At 39.6% G+C, this 24801-nt stretch overlaps 1 protein-coding gene across 2 annotated transcripts; it reads left to right on the forward strand.

Annotated features, from left to right (window-relative positions):
- The first annotated feature begins 1492 nt into the window (after positions 1-1492).
- LOC137675791 (activated RNA polymerase II transcriptional coactivator p15) lies at positions 1493-24801 on the forward strand. 2 transcript variants are annotated; one of them, XM_068422008.1, is made up of 6 exons: positions 1493-1568; positions 3509-3581; positions 5319-5438; positions 18716-18824; positions 21267-21379; positions 22970-24801. In XM_068422008.1, the coding sequence occupies exons 2-5, from the start codon at positions 3510-3512 to the stop codon at positions 21344-21346; spliced, it is 381 nt and encodes a 126-aa protein (XP_068278109.1). In that variant the 5' UTR covers positions 1493-1568; position 3509; the 3' UTR covers positions 21347-21379; positions 22970-24801. The 2 variants fall into 2 exon arrangements, with proteins under 2 accessions (XP_068278109.1, XP_068278108.1); XM_068422007.1 differs by lacking the exon at positions 22970-24801 and having other exon boundaries at positions 21267-21593.

The raw sequence follows: 24801 nt of genomic DNA on the forward strand, positions 1-24801 counted from the left end.
CAGAAACTGCTTAGGATTGCTCATGCTGACTTTTGGGGATTATCCCCACATGATGTTTATCTTCCTGGCCCATGTTAATGAATAGGGATCTTTGGAATTTAGAAAGCATAAGACTTTTGGTTTTAAACACTTTATTGAGAGGTGTTTGTTCTTGGAACTACAGAGGCCGATCACCCACCACCATCTGTACCAACAATAACTTTACCTAGAAGCTAGGATTGGGACTAGAGTCCACTTCCTATTTCTGATAGTTTGTTTACACTTTTTAAAAAAAGCTTGCATTGTCGTGGTAGCAAAAGCACAGGTCTAGAGGTAATAACAGTGAGAAAAGGACTAAACTAAACTGATAATGGGTATCTGAAGCACTTGCATCCTGCCATGCTTACAGCACAACTACATGACCTATTGGTGCAGTGATAAGCAAACAATGACAGGCTACATTAGTTTTGTGTGAAGTTATATTGACTACGATAATAATTTAATGTTAATAAATCTAATCATAAACTGAAAGAAAGTACAGGCTCAAATATGTAACACAGGAAGACAGAACATGAAACCACTCATGCTCCAACAGCATGCTTGGCCTATTGCAGTTTGTGAAGGCTGCTAAACGTCGTCTCCTTTCACAAAGATAGGGGCAGGGGACCCTTTCCCCACCTCTCCTCCAAAGAGGTGTTATTTTGGTTTATCCCAGAAGCTGTTGCATACTTGTTTAGATGAACTAAACTTACTGCCCTCCTTCAAATCCTGACACAGGGAAACAGCATCAGCAGGGCACTTATGATGCAGTGTTCTGATGCAAACATGCTACAGAAATAGGCAAGATTGTCAGATTATATTTTCAAGGGTTTTTTGCTTTTTGCTGCCAAGATAGGAGCCATAAAGCTCACCCGCCCCCCAACTGCAAAGCCCGTCAGGAAGAAAACAAAACGCAAGTCACCCGGCGAAAGAAAGGGGAACCAGCACTTTCCTGAACAGCGCCTCAAGGTGCCACGATTTCAGTATGCAAAGTCAACGCAGCTACACCACCTTACAGCGTTTCCTCCCCTTCCCTCGGGCATGGCTGCTGGCGGGGCAGCACTAAACGAGATCGAGGAACCGCTGCAGCATGCAAAAGAAAGCAACAATTTACAGATTTATTTTTTAAGGGTTCCTTTTAGGTATTAAGGACCCTCCTCCCGACCCCCTCTCATAATCCCTCAGAGGAAGGCAGGCAGCTGGTGAAGGCCCCGGCCTCGCCTCACCTCCCCTCCCCTCAGCGGGGCCGCAGCCCCGACGGGGCCTGGCTCCAGGCTGGGCTGCGGGCAGGGCCCTGCCGTCAGCCCCACAGGCCTCCCTCGGTTAGCGTGAAGCGGCAGATGCAAGGACTAGCCCCACGGGAGACTTTTGTTTTGTTTTGTTTTTTTGCTGCTGTCCCAGCGGGGAGGGGGGACGAGTACCAAAGGAACATGTCCCCTTTAACCACCTCCCCCCGCCCCCATCACGTGGTGCAGGGCAAGGGCGGGGATTCCGCGATGCGTCACTTTTGTTTCTCTCGTAGTGTAGAGGAGCCGCGCGTGGAGTAGGACGTGAGTGTTGGGGTTCCTCCTCGTGCCCAGTCAAGGCCGCCGCCATTTTCTCCACTTCCCACCCCTGGCTGTCGGGGGTTCGGCACGTCCCAGCTGGCGCAGGAGAGGCGCGCTGGGCAACTGTGTGGCGAGGCTTCCCCTTTTACTCGAGTGCCCGCTGTGTCCCGCGGGAGGAATGCCCCGCCGTGGAGCGGGCATGGGGTGGGAGGAGGAGCCGCTGCCATGTTCGGGGAGCAAAGAAGCAAAGAGGATTTGAGTGAGGGAGAAAATGGTGGTGGGGAACCGCCTGGCTCCGTTCCCCCCACGCCAGGATGTGGCCCTGCCCGCTGACGAGCCCCGACTTTTTTTTTTTTTTTTGTGTTGCCTTTTCTCTCCTTTGCCGTTGGTAACCCGCACCCCCTCTTGTTGCCAACCTGCCCTGGGAGGACCTGGGTGACCTTGCCCGCACCCCCCCTATTGGGCCTTGGTTCCTTTCACCTGGGGGAGGGGAACACGAGCCGTAGAAAAGATGAAGAGGAGAGAAAAATGGCGGCTGGGATCTGCCTACCTGGTGTTCCTAGCTCGTACTCGCTTGTCTTTCTCATCTTTCTTTCCCTCGTCCTCGCTTGGCCCGTCTCATTTCACCCTCGCTCTCCCCGGTGCTTTGGTGTCTCCTCACGCTCTGCCTGCCAGCTTCTTCCGAGGGGCACCCACCACCCCCCATTTCTTTTTCCTCCAGTTTCTGCCCCCACCTTCCTCCATATTGTTACTCCCCCATCCTGATGCGGTCTCTGGGGTTATCTTCTGCTGGTGCACCCGCCCCCCCCCCCCCCCCCCCGTATCAGACTTTTCTTGTTCGGCTTCCCGATTTCATGTCATCACTGTGCTTATTTTTGCATTGTTCCATTCCAGCTCTCCTCTGCCTCTATCCTGCAGCGTGGCTTATGTATGCTTCCCATACTCTGTTTCATTTTCAGTGCTACAGCTTCCATCGTTGGTGCTCTAAACTATTATAACAGAATTTGCCCTACTTTAGAACTACCTTGATCCATTAGCATTATTCAGACTCCGTTTTTTCCTTTGCAGATGGTTTATTTCATTGCCAGTTTAAAAACTGCTATTCCTTTTTCTTTCCTGACGTATGCTTCTTTAATCTTTTATTAGCCTTTCTTAGCTGTAGTTTATTTTATACAGTTTCTCCCTGTGCTGCTTATTTTTATTCTGAAAGAACAAATGAGCTATTTATTTGTTACAAAGAGTTTCTAGTAGTAGGCAAGATGTTCAACTGCTCTATCTAACCACATGTTTGCATACTAGAGAGATGTAGAAGCACACCTGGCAGAATGCATTCAAGGAAAGTTGAATGTCCGCTTGTCTGGCAAATGAATAGACTCTAGTGACTGATGTGGTAAAGCTGTAGTGAAAATGTTAATTGCAGTACTGTAGTTCACTGTAACTAGGATGTTTTTTTCAGACTTTTGTGTTATCGATGGGAACTTTAGATTTGTGTATGACGATTATGCAGCTGTTGCTTGCAAATTCAACTAGGCGAAATGCCTATGTAAGAATATACATAATGCTGGGGCCTTAATCGTTTATATTTATGAATGTAATATTGAGAATTCAACTGGAGGACAGTATTGTATTGTATTTTTTACATTATGGTTTCTACCATACCCGGGGGTACATGAAACTGGTGAAAAATTGTCCCTTTGTAAACAGTTCAGAATCTAAAACACTGCATTTAAGGCAGTTGCAGCAAAAAGGCGAAGAGATATAAGAGGGAAGGGTGTTTGAGATCATATTAATAACGTGTATTAAAGCTTATATGAAAAGGCAGGAAAGTCTTCAGGAGGGTTTTGAATAAGATGAGCCTTTAAGAACAGATTTGAAGATGGCTTTCTAGCCATAATGGGATGTATTCATTGTATAGTGTTCTCATGTTATCTTTCTCTTCCTAGAATGCCTAAGTCAAAGGAACTTGTGTCTTCAAGCTCATCTGCCAGTGATTCAGATAGTGAAGTTGACAAAAAGGTGAACATTATATGCAGTTTATAACTACTGTATTAACTCTTATATTTCAGGCTGGGGTTAAAGAATTAGGTGAGCATTATGTCACAAAATGCATGTCATTACATATGATTTATCAGACACTTAAAAAAAACAAAACAAAACACCCCTCCCAACAACAACAAAACAAAACCCACCCCTCAAACCCCCTAAGATTAGGGTTTGGGTGGATGCTTTTTGCTTTGCAGTAAACTTTTCTTAAGTTGCATTTTGCTTTCTTCAGTATTTTCCATATGCTATATCTAGCCACAAGCTTCTTGGAATTCTTTGCTGCTTTGTGGCAAGTGATAGAAGGCTTCTATATAAGCTGCCCCTGGTGGCAAGAATTTGGACTAATTTTGAGGACACTCCCCCTGCCCCCCTTCATTTTGGTATCTGGATTACTTGCAAGTCCAAAACAAAAACCTCCACTTGCCCTGTCATCCATGTGCTGCTTGCTTGTCTTGTTCATATGTTCTTTTTCTTTTGTTTCAGATTCTTATGTTTACTGTAATACCATCTGCTAGTTTCTTACTTAAAAGCTGAGCCAACCTGAATGTCTTTGAGTTGATAATTTTAACATTAACTGTTTTAAATGTATAAATTTAGTGTTCTCATTTATTTTTAATAGTTATTTAATTTATAAGTTTGTATAGATGTACCAGTCATTATGAACAAAAACTGAATAGAACAGTGAATTTATCTTTTTAAGAAATGCTAGGTGGTAATGCAGACATCAGGTCTTTTAGTGCAGTATGCAAAGAGACTTGGTCTGCTTTACTGAGTTGGTTCAAATGTGACTTGATTGCACTTAGCAAATTAGGTCTTTTGTCAAATCTTAATATAAGAGAAAATGGTCAGGTGATTTTTTGTTGTTGTTAGGGAAATCTATTCCTGAAAAGACATAGTCTAACAGTCTGCTTCAGTGGGCAGTAAGGTTGTTTTTTTTTCTGTGACAACCTCCCATATTTGTTGGAATTGTTTGTCTTTAAAAGAGGTTATCTATAATATAATTCTAGCAGGTGAGACTAATTTTTGGTATCTTTGTATTACTCTTTCCTTGGGGCAGGCATGATTACTATATAACCATTAGTAGAAATAGTAGCTTTGTAGCATCTGCTAGCAAAGTAATCTGATTTACAGGTGATATCATCTGAATGTTTTTAAAACATGTTTAATTTATCATGCTATGGACAGAGATTGGACTCTGATTTTTAAAAAAAAAACCAAAAAAACAACAAAAAAAAACAAACACAAAAATCTCCTTTGGATTTGATTTCCAGATCCTTTTTTCATTATCTCATCTATTATTTTTTCTTTTTTAGAAGAGTTGTTAGCTGTCCTGCATTTTTCATTGCATTCAGTGGAAAGGAAGGTGAAACTTCTATCGGACTTTAAAACTTTAATTAAAGCTACTGAACCGACAATATTACTGCACAAAAAGAGTAGACTTTTTGAAATGTATTTTGATCTAATTCAGTTCTCTTTAAAGCCAAAATATTATGGTAAACTTCACTGGGAACAGAATTAGGCTCATTTGAAGATTATTTTTTTTTTAAAATTCCAGTCTAAATGTACAGTATTGGATTCCTGCCTTCACAGAAGGAAGGTGATAATGTGTATTGCGTAGTAGTAGTTTGTGACCTCTAACGTAAGCTTTTTTGTAACTTATAAAATGAGTTGTGGTTCATGCATTTCTTTTTTTTTTATTCTTGCTCCAAGGCAAAGCGGAAAAAGCAAGCAGCTCCAGAAAAGCCTGTAAAGAAACAAAAGACCGGTGAAAGTTCAAAAGGTGCAGCTTCTTCAAAGCAAAGCAGTAACAGAGATGAGAATATGTTTCAGGTAAAATTGATGACTCTCTTAGAGCCTGGTTAAGGTAACCATTTACATCATATTGAATATAAATTTTATGAGGCGATCTGAATATCTTGATAGCATAGTGCTTGGTCTCCTGGAGCCTTGGCCAAAGGGGATTACGATGCTAGCATGCAGATGAGATGCTCAGAAAAAGCGTTGTCAGGTTTCAGCAGAGTAAAAGAATCTGAGTTGTGACAATTGATTCTAACCTTCATGTCTTTGTCCATGGTAACTTTCTGGGTAGTCATTTTGTCTGTAAATACAGCACTTACCATGAGTATACTGTAAATATTAGATCAGGACAGTCTCTACATGGAGATGTTTTTTAATCTGGGCTCTTGAAAGAAAGGTTGTTAGAAACCGAAGTATGGACTCTTCATTCCTATTTAACTAGGTCAAGGGCAATTTGGCTTCTGTCTTATAAGACAGCGTCTTGGAATAAGTTTTGCTTGTTCCTTTATGATGCAGGTTTTTCTCACTGAACATCCAAAAAGATTGTAATTTTTGACATTGTCCTTATTTTTAAGATGGGATGAATGTACATTTTTCAGTAGCAAGAAGCATTTGTGATTCAGGGTATTGCAGTTTCTGGGGTTAGCCGAGGCAGTAGCAATGTGTGCTGAAAGCTGTGCAAGAATATATGTAGCTCAGAATTACCTCTTTTAGGAGTGTGGATTAAGACTTATTAAATGTCTATGACTAGCTGGCTTGAAAGGGGCAGGGGATAAGAAAGGAACTTAAATTCTTAGAGACTTTGATTCTTAAATTTGTGAAAGGGTATGGGAGAGGTGCCTAATAAGATGGTCCCAACACTGAATAAGGCAAAAGAAATGGTTTTGGGCTGTAGCTGTGCAAAGTAATATGGCAAAAAAAAAATCTTTTCTAGATAGAAGACCTGCTTAACTGATACTGTAATACAGGGCAGTTATTTTTAATGTATCAGTTCTCACTTTCCTCTTCATGTATAATTGGAGGGAGAGCTTCAGTTTAAGACACTGAGCATCAATGCCTGGACTTACTCATTGAAGAAAGAATATAATATTTTTAGTTCTGTTGGGGCATGTAGGAAAAATGAGATAGTATCTTCTACACCTAATGAGGTGAACTGCACTTAGAACTCAAAAAAAATATGCTATGTTTGTAAAAGTTTCAGAAATTCCAACCTTGGGGAAAACAGTTAAAATTTTTAATGGTCTCCTGATGTGCCAAAAAAAAACCAAACCACCACCCCCAAAAAACCCCACACTTTCAAATAAAAGTGAAAGTATTTGTGTGCTCTGATTTCTTTCAACCTTTTTGACCTGAGATAATACGAAGTTACTAAAAAAAAAGACAACAGAGGACTCATATTAGTCTGATAAGAGCAGGATTATTACAGTGTTGAGTAAAATATAGAAAAAATATTTCATTATCACCTTGACCTAAACCATCAGTGTTCCTTAGTACCTGCCTGCCTTTTAGTTACTCAACAACAAAAGTTTTTTAGATTGCTTATTGTGTTATATGAAGCATTGTTTTTTTTTTTTCATGCTACATCAGCTTATGTGCATTAACCAAGATACAACTGTTTCTGTGTAGAAATAGCACTGTAGGTCTGAGGATACTTACCCTCTCTCCCCACTACCCAGAAGATCTAGTTGTGTGTTAATTTTTAGGTATGGTTTTGTTTGTTCTAAGACTATTATTAATACTAGAAACTCTTCTTTCTGCTTCCCCATGGTAGTAAAATGATCTCTGTGCAAGTGACTTTGCAGTATAACTTATAAGTGTGGCTTCAATTGATGGAAATCAGGCTGTAAAGCATTCATAGGATAGTCAGAAGTTCTGTGGTGTCCATATTGTGTGTGGGAGTGGGAGCAAATGATGTGAAACTTAGTGGTTTGCTGTTCTACACCTTCAGGCTGTGTTCTTAAAGTATGCAGCTTCCCTTAATATTGAGCTCATTGTGACTGCTGTATTCAGAACATTCAACATTTTCATAAAGATCTAAGTTTTATTATTTTTGTTTGAAACTAATGTTGGTGTAATGGTATTCTTGTAACTAATTATGAAGAATAGAATAATTGTAAGTAGAAGGGAATTAATTCAGTGTAAGAGACCAAGTGTATTTTATTTACATATCTTGGCCTTTTTAGGTTTTCTAGGTAGCCTAGTATACTTTGGAATTTGTTAAAGGATTTGGGTGCAGTTGGGGTGTGGAAATTTATCTTACTCCCATTTGTGATGTATTACTAGAGGCCCTAAGGACAAGCATTATTCATGTTAATGTGGAAGGGTTTAGTGTTGATACATTAGATTCCTGTCTGTGGCTTTGAGCCAATGTGAGTTCTGCATCATGTGCTTTGGTTAGTTTGACAAATCCTGTCATCTACCTATGCCTGATTTGGATAAGGTTTGTTAATGCTGTCAGGATACAGTATTAATGACTCTTCAGAGTGGAACCACATGATGTGATCAGGCATTTAACAGAAATTGTTACTTCAAAAGTAGTTTGCCTGTTGTCCGTCCCCCCCCCCGTATTTTTTTTATATATATATATATATATTTTTTTCTTTTTTTAAGTTTGGGTCAAATTTGCTTTTTGACTTGTGAGAAATAAGTTCTTCAGTTTTCCAGTGTAATGTCTTTACCTATCGTAGGCTCCTGAAAGTAGATAAATATATCAGTTTGTGATGCTCTGGAAGGTGATTGTGAAATGCATCAGTGACCACCTAAGTTTCAGAATTAATGTGCTAAACCCATTTGCTGTGTTGCAGATCTCAGCTGTTTACAGGACTCTATTCTAGGAGTTTATATTAGCTTATTGTGCTGATTCTAATGCTATACATATAGTTATCAGCTAAGAAAGAGGGATGCTTTTTTTGCTGTTTATACAGTTTAATCAAGGCAAACTGGAAATAGGAAAAACAGTGAAGGTGGTGGTTGCTGAAATTCATACAGGAAGTCAGTTGCATAGCTTTGAGAGAAACCTAGACACAGTTCAGTGCATTTCATTCTAAGAAATGGAAACCTGGAAATAGTGTTTTTAATGTCTTCTGATTTATTTAATTCAATAGAACAGTATATCTAAGGAGCTGTGATATTTAATAAAAAGCATATGAACTTGTCTATGAAGGCTGAACTGCAGTAACTACCCTGCTATAAATCAATACAGCTCTTGAAACACTGATGTGGTTACAGAGATACAAAGGTGTCTTAGATCAGTGAAATTATTCTGGGACTATCAGCTGCTGCGTGAACAAAGAATTGTTCAGAAGTGACTCAGTGCCAGAATTGTAGGTAACTGAACTTCAAGAAACATCAATTTACTTTAAAAACCTCAACCAAAATCTAGATTTATTTATTTAACTGTACTTTAGAAGCCTATGTAAAGCTTTTAGCAGTGGCAACTCTTTTGCATAGCATTCAACTAAACATTTGAAATTTAATGTGAACATTCAGCTGAAATCTAGACAGTGGTGTAAAACTGTCACGGTTTAAAGCTGGGCTGGCTATTAAACCTGTGGCAGATGCTCTCTGTTATCCCCCCCCCTCCCCCCAAAGGGAAAGGGAAAAGGGAGAGAGACTTCCGGGTTGGAAAGTTAAAACAGTTTTAATAAACTATAATAATGGAAAAGAGTATAATAATAATAGAAATAATCAAATATATACAAATATATATACAAAACCAAGATTGAGCTCCCCTGAAGTCAGCCACGTCACCACCGGCACTGCAGGGCAGGCTCCGGGAAGGCCCAGGCTGGGCCTAGCGATGGTCGAGAGCTGGATTCAGGAACGCACGGATCGGGATCGGGGGCAGCAGGAAAACAGACGGAGTCCTCCTTGGACACCGGCCATAGCAGAAAGAGAGCGAGACCCTCGTGATCCCCCTGCTTTATACCGAGAATGACGTGTATGGGATGGAATACCCTCGTTGGTCAATTTTGGGTCACCTGCCCTGTCTGCTCCCCCCTGCAGCTGCGACCCCGCTTCGGCTCTTCACTCATAAGCAGTGAGGAATTCAGCAGTGACCTTGGTTTCTCTAAGACTAAGTACAGCAAGAGCCTTACTGCACAACATCCCTACCGGTGCCTCAGTGATAACTACAAACTTCGAGCGTTATCAGTCCTGGAAGCAGACACTGTCTGCAAAACATGCAGTTAGTTTCAGAAAGTGCAGTTACTTAGAGGAGACTTAGCTGAAAGTAAAAATCACTGAAAGGAAAAATCGGCCTGGTTTAGGCCAAACCAGGACAAAAACCTAACTTAATTTCAGCATTTTCATATGGAACTGTTTACATTTAAGGTAGACTTACTGAGTAAATGATGTGTACTTTGTATTATTGCCCCTCGCCTTACTGTAGTGGAATTAAGACATGTAGTCTTTAATAGTCAAATCATAAACCATTTTACTGTATTTGCAGCTATAATCTGCTATATTGTATCAGATTTTATTTCTTAGAGCTAACCTGGAATTACTTGACAATACACTAATATTCTTTGATAGACCTGGGAAAAAAAGATGTTATGGAGTACTACTACTTGAAGCTGGTTTTAGAGGTGACCTTAAAAGTCACTGAATCTTTATAGGGTAAAACCAAGAAATGTTCACATAGGCTATTTAGGATATCCTTTGCTAGCAGTGCTGACGGACTTGGACATGGTACCAAGTTCGATCTGAAAGAACTCAGCTACCATGACATCATACCTTATTTTTGAATGTTAAATTTGTAGTACTGTGAAAGTATTTAATAAACCGATCACAAAATACTATCTTATAAACTTGTTTATTTTAAAGGATGCTTTGAAGTAGGAAAGCAACTGCTTCAGGCTTATAGTATCTAAAGATGTTCCAATTCTTTTAAATAAATTTAAGTTAATTTAGCATGGTCTGCATAAGAAGAAAAATTAGTTTAAGCAAACATAAAGCATACTTGTTTATATATATTTTGTGAAATAACAGCTTTTATGACTTAAACATCTGTGGATGATTTTAGTTGATTGGAGAGTTGTTCATGCTTTCTGGTCAGACTTAATGCTAGTAAGATGTTTTTGGCTCCCCCATTCAAGTGGAAGAAGAGGGTGTACAGATCATGGAAGGAGGGGCTGGCCACTTGGGAGGAATATAAGTCTGTTGTCAGAGGATGTAGGGAGGCAACTAGGAAAGCTAAGGCCTCCTTGGAATTAAACCTTGCAAGAGAGGTCAAGGACAACAGAAAGGGCTTCTTCAAATACATTGCAGGTAAAACCAACACTAGGGGCAATGTAGGCCCACTAATGAATGAGGTGGGGGCCCTGGAGACAGAGGAGACAGAGGATAAAAAGAAGGCGGAGCTACTGAATGCCTTCTTTACCTCTGTCTATACTGCTGGAGGCTGTCCTGAGGAGCCCCGGACCCCTGAGGCCCCAGAAGAAGTCAGGATAGAGGAGGAATCTGTCTTGGTTGATGAGGACTGGGTCAGGGACCAATTAAGCAATCTGGACATCCATAAATCCATGGGCCCTGATGGGATGCATCCGCGGGTGCTGAGGGAGCTGGCGGAAGTCATTGCTAGGCCACTCTCCATCATCTTTGTTAAGTCGTGGGCAACGGGAGAGGTGCCTGAGGACTGGAGGAAAGCGAATGTCACTCCAGTCTTCAAAAAGGGCAAGAAGGAGGACCCGGGTAACTATAGACCGGTCAGCCTCACCTCCATCCCTGGAAAGGTGATGGAACAACTTGTCCTTGGTGCTGTCTCTAGGCACATCAAGGATAGGGGGATCATTAGGGGCACTCAGCATGGCTTCACCAAGGGGAAGTCATGCTTAACCAACTTGATAGTCTTTTATGAGGACGTAACCCGGTGGATAGATGATGGCAAAGCAGTGGATGTGGTCTATCTCGATTTCAGTAAAGCGTTTGACACGGTCTCCCACAGCATCCTCGCAGCTAAACTGGGGAAGTGTGGTCTGGATGATCGGGTAGTGAGGTGGATTGTGAACTGGCTGAAGGAAAGAAGCCAGAGAGTGGTGGTCAATGGGACAGAGTCCAGTTGGAGGCCTGTGTCTAGCGGAGTCCCTCAAGGGTCGGTACTGGGACCAGTACTATTCAATATATTCATTAATGACTTGGATGAGGGAATAGAGTGCACTGTCAGCAAGTTCGCTGATGACACAAAACTGGGAGGAGTGGCTGACGTGCCGGAAGGCTGCGCAGCCATTCAGAGAGACCTGGACAGGCTGGAGAGTTGGGCGGGGAGAAACTTAATGAAATATAACAAGGGCAAGTGTAGAGTCCTGCATCTGGGCAAGAACAACCCCATGTATGAGTACAAGTTGGGGACAGACCTGTTGGAGAGCAGCGTAGGGGAAAGGGACCTGGGGGTCCTAGTGGACAGCAGGATGACCATGAGCCAGCAGTGTGCCCTTGTGGCCAAGAAGGCCAATGGCATCCTGGGGTGTATTAGAAGGGGTGCGGTTAGCAGGTCGAGAGAGGTTCTCCTCCCCCTCTACTCTGCCCTGATGAGGCTGCATCTGGAATATTGTGTCCAGTTCTGGGCCCCTCAGTTCAAGAAGGACAGGGAACTGCTAGAGAGAGTCCAGCGCAGAGCCACGAAGATGATTAAGGGAGTGGAACATCTCCCTTATGAGGAGAGGCTGAGGGAGCTGGGTCTCTTTAGCTTAGAGAAGAGGAGACTGAGGGGTGACCTCATTAATGTTTATAAATATGTCAAGGGCAAGTGTCATGAGGATGGAGCCAGGCTCTTCTCAGTGACATCCCTTGACAGGACAAGGGGCAATGGGTGCAAGCTGGAACACAGGAGGTTCCACTTAAATATGAGGAAAAACTTTATGGTGAGGGTGACCGAACACTGGAACAGGCTGCCCAGAGAGGTTGTGGAGTCTCCTTCTCTGGAGACATTCAAAACCCGCCTGGACGCGTTCCTGTGTGATATGGTCTAGGTAATCCTGCTCCGGCAGGGGGATTGGACTAGATTATCTTTCGAGGTCCCTTCCAATCCCTAACATTCTGTGATTCTGTGATTAAATTATGTCAAAGTGCAAGATGCATAAATTAAGGAAGTTGAAAACTAAACCTTATGTTTTATCAGGGAGGAATATTCTATTTTTAAAAATGCTTACTTCAGAATGTGTTCTTTCTTCATAAAGCGTATCCAGAAGGTGCATACAGAATACTAAGAATTTCTTACATGAATTGTATTTGATTGTGTTTTTATTATCTAATTTCTGTCTCAAATTCACATTATACTTTATGTGAATGAATAGTTTTTTATCAAATCTGGAAAAATTTGATAAAGCCTAAATATGTAGTGTAATGCGTAGTTGTCAGTGTGTCTGTTGTCTCTCTTCCCTTCCTCCCCTCTTTTTTTTTTTCTCGTCCTAAGAAAAAAGAAGCCCTCATAATTCATTTAAGCCACTGTGGTGTGAAATTATGAAATTCCAAAGTCATTTTGTACTGTGCTACATGCTGGTAAACTTAAAGGATTTGGATTTTTTTTTTTTTTTGAAACGTCTGGTACAGTGCGATAATCTTTTAACTACAGTTCCAATGAAGTGCCATGAGGACTTGGGAGCAGGCATGGGACAGTTGGTGGCTTACTTTTGTTTCCATCTGTATTTACTGTGTTTAAAAAAAAGAAAAAGGAGGAGAAAAAAAAAAAAGAAAAACAAAAGGAAAAACCCCCACCCTCTAGAAATTGTGCTTATTTCATGTGAATAATTTGATTTCTCTACATATGGAATGGACTAAAATTTAGATTTGGGAGTAGAGCTCCCTCTTCCCTGTTTGTTTACAACTGCTACTAACAAAGATGTTTATAACAGAGGCAACATTTTTTTTTCAGAAAACAGTAAATTAGTGGGTTTTATAAGAGGTAAGCTTGTTAAGAATATAGATATTTTTATTCTCGGAGAGCCACTTTTGCATTGAATGCTCAACTGGTTTTAAGTAGTTCATCCATTTATATTGTTATTACTTATTTGCCTACTGACTGCTCTGGATTAAGCTCTTGATCTTGATACAAAAAGACAGGCTTATGTAGCGGGTGGACAGCTTTGTCCACCATCTTGATATGTACATAGTGATTATCTTAACAATATCTTAACAATCTTGGCAATTTTTTTTTTTAACAATATCTTAACAATCTAAAGAGCGACAATTTAAAGAAAACAGAAACTTAACAATATCTCAACAATTGAAAGAGAATAGAAACGTATCTCAGGCCATGTTGGAGGTTTATGGCTCTGGGGGATCAGAAGAAGGAGGTGATTGTCCACAATTGCAAACATAAGGCCAATGACAATTACAGGATAAATTATAACCATAAAAAACCCAGAAGATTAAGTATTCCAATAATGATTAAAATAATAGTTAAAAGGAAGAGTGCGATCAAAATCATAATTGCAGCTCCTGGTGCCATCCACATTCAGTCCTTTTTTAATTCTTACGATTCGTTTGGCTATTTGCAGATGAGTTCGCCGCCTGTGTCGCGACCGGGAGACTGGTGGCCACGCTGCCCTGGTCTGCTGGAGTTGGGGTCTGCATACGCAGTAGGAAAATGGATTTCCACACCCCCAGCCCAATAAGGAATGTTCCAGCACCTTCTCCCAGAAGGGCTGGAAGGCGCATGTGTGGTTTGGGGGAAAAATCTGTGCAATGAAATCTAACAGATATATTCTTTAGATATGTCTTTTATGTCTAGCAATGTTACTTTGATCACCAAGGATACTTGCAAGTAAGTATAGGACCCTGACAATCAGGAGGATCTGTATTTTACGAATGTAATACTCTGCTGACCTTTTACCAACTTATATAGATCCACATCATTTATTCACTTTCACACATTCTGATTTCTTTCAGCTTATGTATTCATTTCACTCAAAGCTATCAACTTGTAGTGCATTTCTTGGTTGGTTTAGCAACACAACAGACAAAACAAAAAAAACCCCAATTTGGTAAGGTAGTTGATGTTTTTCATAGTATTGGAGACTTAAGCTTCAATATTCACCATTACTAGAAAGTTCAATAATTCCTTGTTTTGATGACAAACTAAAAATTGTCCATAAAGCAGAAGGGTCTTCACAATTATGATGATTCTGCCAATGGTTACAAAGATCCTCTTTTCTTTCAAATAACTGTTTACGTAAGATGCAGTTATAGCCTGCTTTGGTTGTCAGCTTTTTGGGCCACCCTGAGACCAATTTCTCTAGCCTGTATGTGGGTAACCCGTCCATGAGGTCCCTAGGGACACCTTTCTGACGCCCCAGAGACCATAAGGTGTTTCGCCTATTTGGTATGTTTCTCCCACCAGGAGATCTAGGGGGAGGGAACCCTGTGCAGCTGCCGGGGATTTTATCTCAGTATGCCACAAGCCCTTTGATTCCGATCTCGCCGACGAGGTGTTAACTGGGCCATATTTTTGCCCACAGTTAATCAATTCCTGAACTACTTCCCCCACATCCACACCTTTTCCCCTGGGTATGGCGATCCGGGGTTAGAGCTCCGGTTAAAGCAGCTGTCACCCGTGCACTCTGAAGAAAGAAAAAAATCGGCAATAGGTTTTCCAATACACAAACGGTTTCACTACAAAACCCCAGTCCTTAAGCAAGCTTCCACAGAAATCCTAATGCACAAACAGGTTTCACACAAGATCCTAGTTATCAAGCAATTTTCCACACAGAATTCGGATGCACAAGTTACACAATCCGGGCACACAAGCCACAAAGTTCTGATGAAGTTCTGGTCTACAAACACAACAAGCAGGGGGGGAGGTAATCGTCTCAGGGAGGCTGCACATAAATCTTCACAAGGCTCTGGTTAAACAGGAATTTTCGTCACACAACCCCCACCCCAATCGTCCCTGAGAGGCACACACAGAAAACCGAACTCCACACACAAGAACTCCCATCCCTTACGTCCTTGAGAGGTGAACACATAATACAGACACGTGATACAGATCAGACCTATCCGGGGTACACAGGAGAAACGAGGCAAAGTTAAAGCAGATTAGAAGCACAAGCCAAAGTTAAAGCAGGCAAAGGGCGCAAACTGAAGTTTAAAGCAGGCTGGAGGGCGACACTGTCGCTTTAAGGGATCCTGCCGAGTACGCAAGTCCTCTATAATACCTTTCACTCCTCGCCTATCTTCCAGTTTCAGGGGATATTGTTTTATCCTAACAGGCTGTGTTCTCTCTTTAAGTTTAACAACAACCCATTCTGCATTTTTAGCTTTTCCAGGCATTCCTGAGGCCCACACTCCTGGATATACCTGGTCCTTTATTTCGTGTATGATTTCTTCTTCCCTAATTTGGGGTTCAGTGAGAGCCAAACTTAAAATTTCAATGTGATTCTTTTCTGGTATTTTAACTCAATTTCTCCATTTTTAAATTTTATCTCAGCATTCAATTGTTCTAATAACTCTCTTCCCAAAAGTGGTCTAGGAGCATCAGGCAGGTAGAGAAATTTATGAATTACTACACTTTACCCAATTTTGAATTCTAATGGTTTCAAAAAGAAAGCTTTCTCAACCTGTCCAGTTGCTTCCACAATATTAACATTTTGTTTGCTTATTGGCAATAAGGTCTGATTCAATACTGAAAATGTGGCACCTGTATCTACTAGAAATTCTACAGTTTTCTCTCCTTTCCCAAGCTACATTTTTACCAAGGGTTCTGCTAGGGAAGATTCCCCTGGTTCCAGTCAGTCATCTCCTGTGTCAGTAACCATTACCAATTTCAGTTTCAGAGAATCCTTTTTCCAATGCCCCATCTGCTTGCAATACACACACTGATCTTTCAGGAGGGGTTCACTTCCCCTTGGTGGGGCACTTGCACTTCGTATCACAGCGTTAGTGTTATTTACCGGTAAGTTCAGAGAGGGTCTCTGGCCCCCTGTGGTGCACAGAGCAGCCGCTGCAGCACCGGCAGCCGCTCCGCCCTCACTCTCCCCCTCCGAGTCTCCCCATTCCAATACGCCTGCCATGCAGTCTCCAGCAACCTCTCTAAATCTCTCGCATCCATTCCTTGCACTTTCTGCAGCTTTCTCCTAATATCATCTGCCGATTGTCCCAAAAAAACAGAGATCCGCTGTTCCCGGTAGAATTCCAGCCAGAATCAGAGCCTGCACCTGGGTTCTGACCGCTTTCACAAACACCACATCCAACATTGCATCCACATCCTCCCATCCTTTTAACCTCCCATTTTGCTTTTTTTTTTTTTATTTTTTTTTTAGTTTTTTTTTCCTATCGCCAGGACCATAGGGTCCTGGGGTGCTAAATTAATTCCACATTCCTTTTGCCACTCTGGGTGATTCCACAGAGTAAAGAACATATCTGTATAACCCACTTCATCCCATTTTCTTTCCCTTCTTAAAAATAACATAAGTTGTAACAAAGTATTGTAATCTAAAGTTCTGTTAACAGGCCATTTTTCTCCATCATATAACTTGTATAAAGGCCACCAATTGCAATATTTTATCAAAGTCTTATGGCTCACATTTCCTCCAGGTGGTCCCCCAATAACTTTCCAGTGAGTCAGAATACAGCCCAAAGGGCTCTTTTTTCATAACTCCACCCTGTTGGTTTCCCATGCAAAAATTTATAACACACAAAGACAGGGACTGGGGCCCGAACACTTACACACACACACACACAGACAACAATTAACAATTACTATAGACAGTATTTCAGGTTCCCACATTTATCAATCACTTTGTCCTTCTCCATCTGTTTCCCTCGTGGGATAACAGAACCACGGATCCGGACTCCACACTCGCTTTGTACGTATTTGTACGTCTCACACAATCATACAAATTCAGATACAAAGTCAAGTTACAATAAACAAATTTTTCCTCTGAACATTCACTCACCCCCCCTCCAAAACCTCGGGGAGACAAACAAAGGTACAGAGATTACAAAGTTAACAACAGCAGCTGCTACTCCCCAGATGACAAATGTTGACATAGGTTATTCAAAGATTTTCAAATACGCGTATACCAGACATATACGTATTACTACGCATACGTAAACCAAATGCCACCCGGCGGGGTTCTTATGAACCGTAACTTATGAGCAGCTCCAAATACAAATGCACAAACAAACAATCGCACTAACCAGAAGATCAATACGAATCGTACATGCAAATGTCAAAATCAGATACAAATGCACAAACAAACGATTGCACTAACCAGATGATTAATACAAATCGTACATGCAAATGTATGCCACCCGGCGGGGTTCTCATGAACCGTGACTTATGAGTAGCTCCAAATGACTGGTCCCAAAAACAGAAACAAAAACAAAACAAACCAAACACAGAAAGAATGCCTTTTCTTACCAGTGGTCCTTGTCTGTCCCCACACGGATCTGCTGAATCGGGGAGTCCCTCCAGAGAAGTCTCCGGGGCCGGCCAAGGGAGTCTCCGACCCAGGGGTCCTGCAGCCAGACAGAGAGGCTCCTGCCTGACTTGCCAAAACTGATACAAAAATCGGAGATCTCCAAACCCCCTTGCTTTCTAACTTTCCTCACCGAAGTGGGAAGCTAGGTGTGGCTGGGTAAGGAGTCTGAAAGAAAACTCAATAACACCAGAGTGTGTTATTAAGCAGGCGTTCTTTATTGCAGCACTGGGGATTATCCACCGTGAGTGCTCCACCGGTTTGGCAAATTTTCAGAGAATATATACCATAAAGTTATACATAGTCATAAGATTCCCAATAACTCATTTGCATAGTCATGAGATTTCCCGGAACTCATTAATATATGTAAATGTCTGTTCCGCATGCGCAGTCGTTTTCTCTGGTGGTCGTCAGGGGTCTTCAGATGAAGGCTGGTAGTCTTTCTCACTGTGTTCGCTGACTGACCCCTGCTTCTGCGCAAACTCAGTCCATGGATCACGTAGGTCATGTAGGCTATGTCCTTCAAGGCAGCTGTTGCAACTCTCTTATCTTTAGGTTTCTGTGCCTCTGTTTTCCCAAGGCCAAGTTGTCTGAAGTGAAATACAGCCATCCTAATTAGAAACTATCTTTTCAAGGCCCAGTTGTCCGAAGTGAGATATACCCATCTAAATTAAAAAAGGCTCCCCTTTATTTATATAACTAGGTTAGTCGAATGTCTAAGGTATTTACAACATCCTCCTTGTTCTTGGGGCCCCCAACCGTTTCAATCTAGTTGTTTCTCTGGTGTCTAAGCTGCAGTGTGCAATGTCACATGTCCAAGTCTGATACTGCTGGAAAAGTGAATGCTGTAATATGTAAAATATCTAAAAGATATCCTTATATGTGTTTTGACAGATTGGCAAAATGAGATATGTTAGTGTTCGTGACTTTAAAGGGAAAGTCTTAATTGATATTAGAGAATATTGGATGGATCAAGAAGGTGAAATGAAGCCTGGCAGAAAAGGTATCGTTCTGCTTCATGATATTTTGTATTAAAACATTGTCTGCAGTTTGCTGGAGAACTTTATGTATCAGATTTTTATACTTTGTTACTACATGGTATTTTTATAGTAATATTTTTACTTTTTTATAATTTATATTTTAACAAATGATTAGTTTTATCTGTAGATTATAAACAAAAGCAAAGTGGTTTTGTTGGCCTGAGTCTGTTTTTCTAAATGGATCTCCCATGATTTATGGAAAACAAGGCATCAAATACAAGCAAATTTGGTATGGGAGTTATATACATAGCCATACGTTTTCCCATTGATTAACTTAATCAACTCGATTTCTTGCTTTTATTACAATTGGATTTCTTATTTCAAAAGTCACTGAAGATTTAAGTTATTCATTTGTAATAAGATGTTAATTTCTTTAAAACAATTATGATCTTCAATTTCTATCAAATTTTAGATTAAAATAATTAAAATATTTAATGTGACTAATTTCGTAAAAAATATTTCAAGATTTTAGTTCAGGTGAAAATACCTGAAGTGTTCAAGTTTTGTTACTATGCTTCTAATCTGCAACACAGTATAAGCCATTGTACCTTTAATTGCTACTCCCATACCTACTTTTTATGGCATACCTTCACTGAACCATTTTCAGAACTTTGCCACCTGCAGATTGGGATATGAGGATAGTTGCAGTAGTAGTGCTTTCCTTAATGTCAAGTTGCTTCTGTTAGAAAAGCTTACTTTTAATCATTTTTCATATTGTGCCAAGGAAAGAGGTAGGTATGAAACATCCTGTTCTGGAGATTGAAGACATTTAATGTAGAATCAGCATAAGGTTTGTTACATTCTCCTAGTGTGTCCAGGAGCAAATAGATGTTTGGAAAACTCGAGAAATGTTTTCAACAGCTCTTAAATAACCACTGTGAATAGGTTTGTACGAACAGGTGTATCAGTACTGTACAGGAAAATTTCTTGGTTTGGATGTGTTGCTGCTACTTAACAAAAAAGATTACTCCAACTTCTAAGGACTTTGAACTCCTGTGTTTTGAGGTGGAAATCAAAAGTATATGCAGTTTGAGTGGTAAATTACAATGAAACTTGATGGGTATGCCAAGTGACAAAAATTACATGATATAGATAGAAATGTTTATCAATGTGGCAAAAGGATCTGAATTTTATTAGAATAAAATTAATAATCTGATACAGTATGTGAATCTAATGTTCCATTGATGCACTTATGAGCCCCTTATCTAGCTATCCTAAAAACAATATGAACAGTTGAAATGGTGTAATAAAATACAGAAAAAAATAATAATCCAACAGTTTAGAATTGTTGTGTCAGATTGTTTCCAGCAGCAGGTCTGAACTGCATGCAGTTTACTGATATGTTGTTCAGGGGCATCTTGATGACATTTGGTCCCCTAATAATGGTTAGCACACCTGGCCTACCTGTTTTCAAAAGAAACCTGCCTTCTAAAGACTGGTGGAAAACTGCTTAGAATAGCTCTGTGCAGACTGCTCACTGCTCTAAGTGGTGCTCTGATAAGACAGTGATGGTAGAAGGAAAAAAAAAGAGGTGATGAGCCCCAAAAATGGAATTCAAAATTTCACCTGCTTTCAGGTCCTGTTCCATCTACAGGGAGAAGGCAATGAAGGAAGCCTGATCACTGAGGGGGGAGAGTGGGGGTAAATAGTAGAAGAGCCTTGCTGGAGGGAGTATGAGAGGTAGGCCTGTGAGTCTGTACTTGCATAGAGTTGGCATAGAGATTTTGGGGGAAGAATGAGGAGACTAAAGCACAAAGGAAACATGTGCCTGGACTTGAACTTGAGGAAGTACAAATTTAGAACTGAGGAGATGGGTTGTGGGGCACTGAATAATTATTGATTGAATGTCACTAGAAGCTATAGGGAACTTGAAGTGAAAAAATAACTTCCATGTTGGTTTGTGAGTGCTAGAGAGTGGAATAGAGTCTCTCCAAAATGTTACTTATAGTATGTGTTATTCACAGTGCTTTAAGAAACAGGAGGAAAAAAAACCCCAGAATTATGGTACTTTAAAAGTGCATAGAAGTTCAGTCCACAGAGGTATGGCTTCTAGGAGTCAACAGGAATACAATTGATTTCCTACATTTCTTTTGTGCTGCCTTCTATCAAGGCCAGAGCTGTATTTCATTTCCTGTGTTTAGCCTAACACTTGTGAATGAATTTGTTATACTGAACTCATTTTCTTCGTAAGTTAAACTTGTCCAGAGATAAGCTAAGGTCTAAAGTTAAACTGAAGTGTTCCAAATGAGTAGTTTAACTTTGTAACTGAGATGGTTGTTACACTTGAGGTAGCTTAAGCATTAATAGTTGTGACATAGACTTTGTGTATGTAAACCAGTAATTTTGCAAGATCCTGCACTACAATTTTCTTTTTGTCCTAAGTATTTATTTTTAATGCATTTCAGGTATTTCCTTAAATCCAGAACAGTGGAACCAGCTGAAGGAACAGATTTCTGATATTGATGATGCCGTAAGAAAACTGTAAATACAGAGCCATACAGAAACCTTTATCATTTTAGTTAAGTGGTCTTTTTACATTGGCTTTTGTTTTCTAAAATATTGTTTTTCAAGCTGTTGTATATTTGAATTGCAAAACAATTTGTAAGATGAATACTTTTTTTATGTGCATTAAAAGTGTATTCTGAGTGAGGCTACTTGTGTATACTTTACTGAAAGAAAATGTGTTGCTTTCACCTCATGGTATAAAATAAACAAATCAAGTAACATGTAAAGCATAGTTGTTTATGGCCTTTTCATTGAAGGTGTTTGCTGATAAGGCCACCTAATAGCTTTAGTCTTTGTTTTAGTTTCAGTTTAGTTAACCGTTAATATGAATTTGTTTTCTGAGGAAATTTCTTAAAATGTCTCCATTTAATTTTTTTCTTTTATTTCATGCTCTTTGGTATTGCCCTGACAGCTTTCTGCTTTTAAGACTTGATACAAACAGTGAATACCTGGTAAAACACATTTTTGTAGATAATTTTAAATACTATATTTACTAATTTACCATATTTATTCAGGTGTAAACAGTCCGGAGTATATTGACTTTTTTGCATTACTTGCATGAAATGTTATGCTAAACAATAACATTTGAACACAAAGCCACACACTATTTCTTCATGTTTTTCTGTAGTTTGCTTGACTTAGAAAATACAATTAGCCTTTATTCTTAGACCCTAGATTTTAGAATGTGATACATAAACTTTTACAGTAATAGACATATACCTCAGAGTAAGATAGTATTTAAAAGCTCCAAATGTGGTCGTTAGGTACCCTTTTTAAGCTTTGCATTAAATTCATTCTTGAACACATACTGACTAGTTATTCTATAAAAAAGAACAGTTGACCTGTCTTTGTAGGGCTTTTGTTCATTTGAGAGTATTGTGTAAACAACAATGCTTGAACTAGGCTGTAACACAGGTTAAACAGTCAAACAGGGTTAAAATTGCTTCAGCCAAAATGTCTGGCTATCATGCTTCTGCCCTGTCCACACTGCCTACCCAAACCATTTGACTTGGCTTGCCTTGTGTGGCTTACATGTGCGCAACTGTTTTATCTTTTGTACAGAAGATACTTAGCACTTACAGTAGAATGCTGGTACATAGTGGATCATGACTCTAGCGAAATTCGCTTGTCTACCAGTTTACTATTCTGGTAAGAGAAGCTTCTGTCTAGTGGAAGCTCTATTATACTCGATGCTGCCCCAGTTGAAGGGCTTTTTGGTAGATGTCACAAACTATGGGATGAAGAAGGGAAAATATGATGTTTGAGTAGAACTTGGAGAGATAAGGGGCACGCTGGTACAGAAGTTAACAGTGAAAGATCAAAGTTAGCTGACACATAATAACAACAGTGAAGAAAAGTATGTTAGCGGAATTGGAGAAGAGTTTATTTTCTGACTTAATTCAGTTAATCGAAGGAAGAAGATGAAACAACTTCATGAAAATTGACATTTCAAGACTATATACTGAATGTACAACTTATTGGTTCACCTGTAATTTTCCCATTTGATTTTAAATTTAATGTATTTTTTAAATTTTGTATACATAAACAGGATTTACTATTTGTTTAATTTTGGAATATCTTTGTATAATTGTTTATATTGCAGACACGCATGGAAGTCCTGTTCTGCTAAGTGCCATACACAGACTGTTCCTGTGCTGCAGAGTTTATAATTCAATACAAATGGGTATTGAAGGATGACTTCATCAAATTAATTATATATTATTTAAATTATTATTTAATTTAAATATTATGTCAGATACCTCCACCTGCTTTTTAACTTATCCATCATTGACATATTTCAAATAAAGTCAAGATCTGTTTTTGTATAGCTCAGGAAATCTGAGTTTTTAAGAACTGCTTGAGGGTGAATAAAAGGGTGAAAAGATGTTTTGTGGTAGCAGCTGCATTTTTGGGCACAACATTCTTTTTTGAGTGACTCTTAATGGCATGTAGGGGTATTTGGACCAAATAGAATAAATATGAAATATCTGCTAAAATTTCACAGACGAGTGAATGAAATTGCTTCAGATGACTATCAACAGATTCTAGTGGGTTTTTTTTTTTATTTGCGGTATATATATATATTTGTTTTTCCTTTAAATCTGAAATTTTTCAACCAGATTTTACCCATTTTAGCTCAAAACTTTCATGTGGCTACTTTAAAGTGTATGATTATCATAATAGAGAGACCATTGTCCTCACTTAGACTACTGTGGTAGTAGGTCATTGGATGGCAGTTGTGTATCAGAGTACAATATAATTGTGTTAAGGAAGGTGGAGAATTAAATTCATTCATTTTGGGGGAGTAAGTGGAAAAAGTTTTAATATAGTGATTAGTTCTATTGCGGAAACTGATGGTAGAGATGTTCAAAGAAATTAGTATTTGTTAACCAAGAGCTATTAGTTCCTCTTATAGATAACACCCTTTCTGAATTTGTGGTGATAATTACTGGAGATGTTTATCCCATTTTACTTGAGAAAACTTGGGGCAGTTTGATTTTACTTAGCTTGTGTATTTAAAAATAGTTTTCCATCTGCCAGTTATATTTCTGCCTGTAATAATGATTAAATAACATATTTTACCTGAGCCAGTCTTAATGTCTGCATGACTGTCCTACAAAAAAGGTAACTAATAAACTAGTCAGTTTCACAAATTAACTCAAAATGGGATATGTTTAATTGTGAGGGAATTCATTGCACCTCAGATGACTGATGTGCTGGTTACTTGATAAAAATTTGACACAATGTTATTTTGAAATAAATAGTTGGTAGTGATTTGTCATGTAGTTGTCTATGGCTGTAGTCTTTCTAATTTGAGAAGAAAATTCAGGGTTTTTTTGAATAAAGGTTATTTTCTTGCAGACAAAATCGTAGGGTACATGTAGAAGTATCCATGGAAGAAAATTGTGCATGTATGAAAAGACTGTGTAATATGAGATAAAAATACTGCTCATTTTCCCATTGAAGTGGCAAAAGAAAGATGCATTTGGTTCTTGATATTTATGCTGGGCATATTAGCAATATGTTTTATAAATTAAACCTACTGTGGAGCTTAGGAGGAAAAATACATCACAGAGCTGCAAAAGTACCATATGTGTGCTAAATCAAAATGTCATGTACAATGTTGCTCTTATGTAGAGATGTTCATATTGAAGTTAAACAAATGCGGTACTAAGTTTGATATTTCTGTTAAAGAAAATGCCCCAGTTATGTACTACTTATGTGATCTGTTAGCAAAAAACCTGATGATTGTAATGCTGGTAACTCAAATGTCATATTGTTAACCATGTGGAATGTTTCATGTTTAGTTCTGGTGGTATCTACTGCAGAGAGCCCACTGGAAATATGTGCCCTCCAACTGTAATTAGCTTAATGTTCAAATAAAAAGTAGTTAAATGGCATATGTGTAATAACAATTTGAACACTTGGAAATAA

Source organism: Nyctibius grandis, chromosome W (genome assembly GCF_013368605.1).
Source record: "Nyctibius grandis isolate bNycGra1 chromosome W, bNycGra1.pri, whole genome shotgun sequence".
Taxonomy (NCBI): Eukaryota; Metazoa; Chordata; class Aves; order Nyctibiiformes; family Nyctibiidae; genus Nyctibius; species Nyctibius grandis.

Bases quoted from the DNA above. Each gene is read 5' to 3' on its own strand.
- LOC137675791 (XM_068422008.1), top strand. From the start codon at position 3,510: ATGCCTAAGTCAAAGGAACTTGTGTCTTCAAGCTCATCTGCCAGTGAT. The intron at 3,582-5,318 runs GTGAACATTATA...TCTTGCTCCAAG, and splicing joins ATAGTGAAGTTGACAAAAAG to GCAAAGCGGAAAAAGCAAGC. The intron at 18,825-21,266 runs GTATCGTTCTGC...AATGCATTTCAG, and splicing joins AATGAAGCCTGGCAGAAAAG to GTATTTCCTTAAATCCAGAA.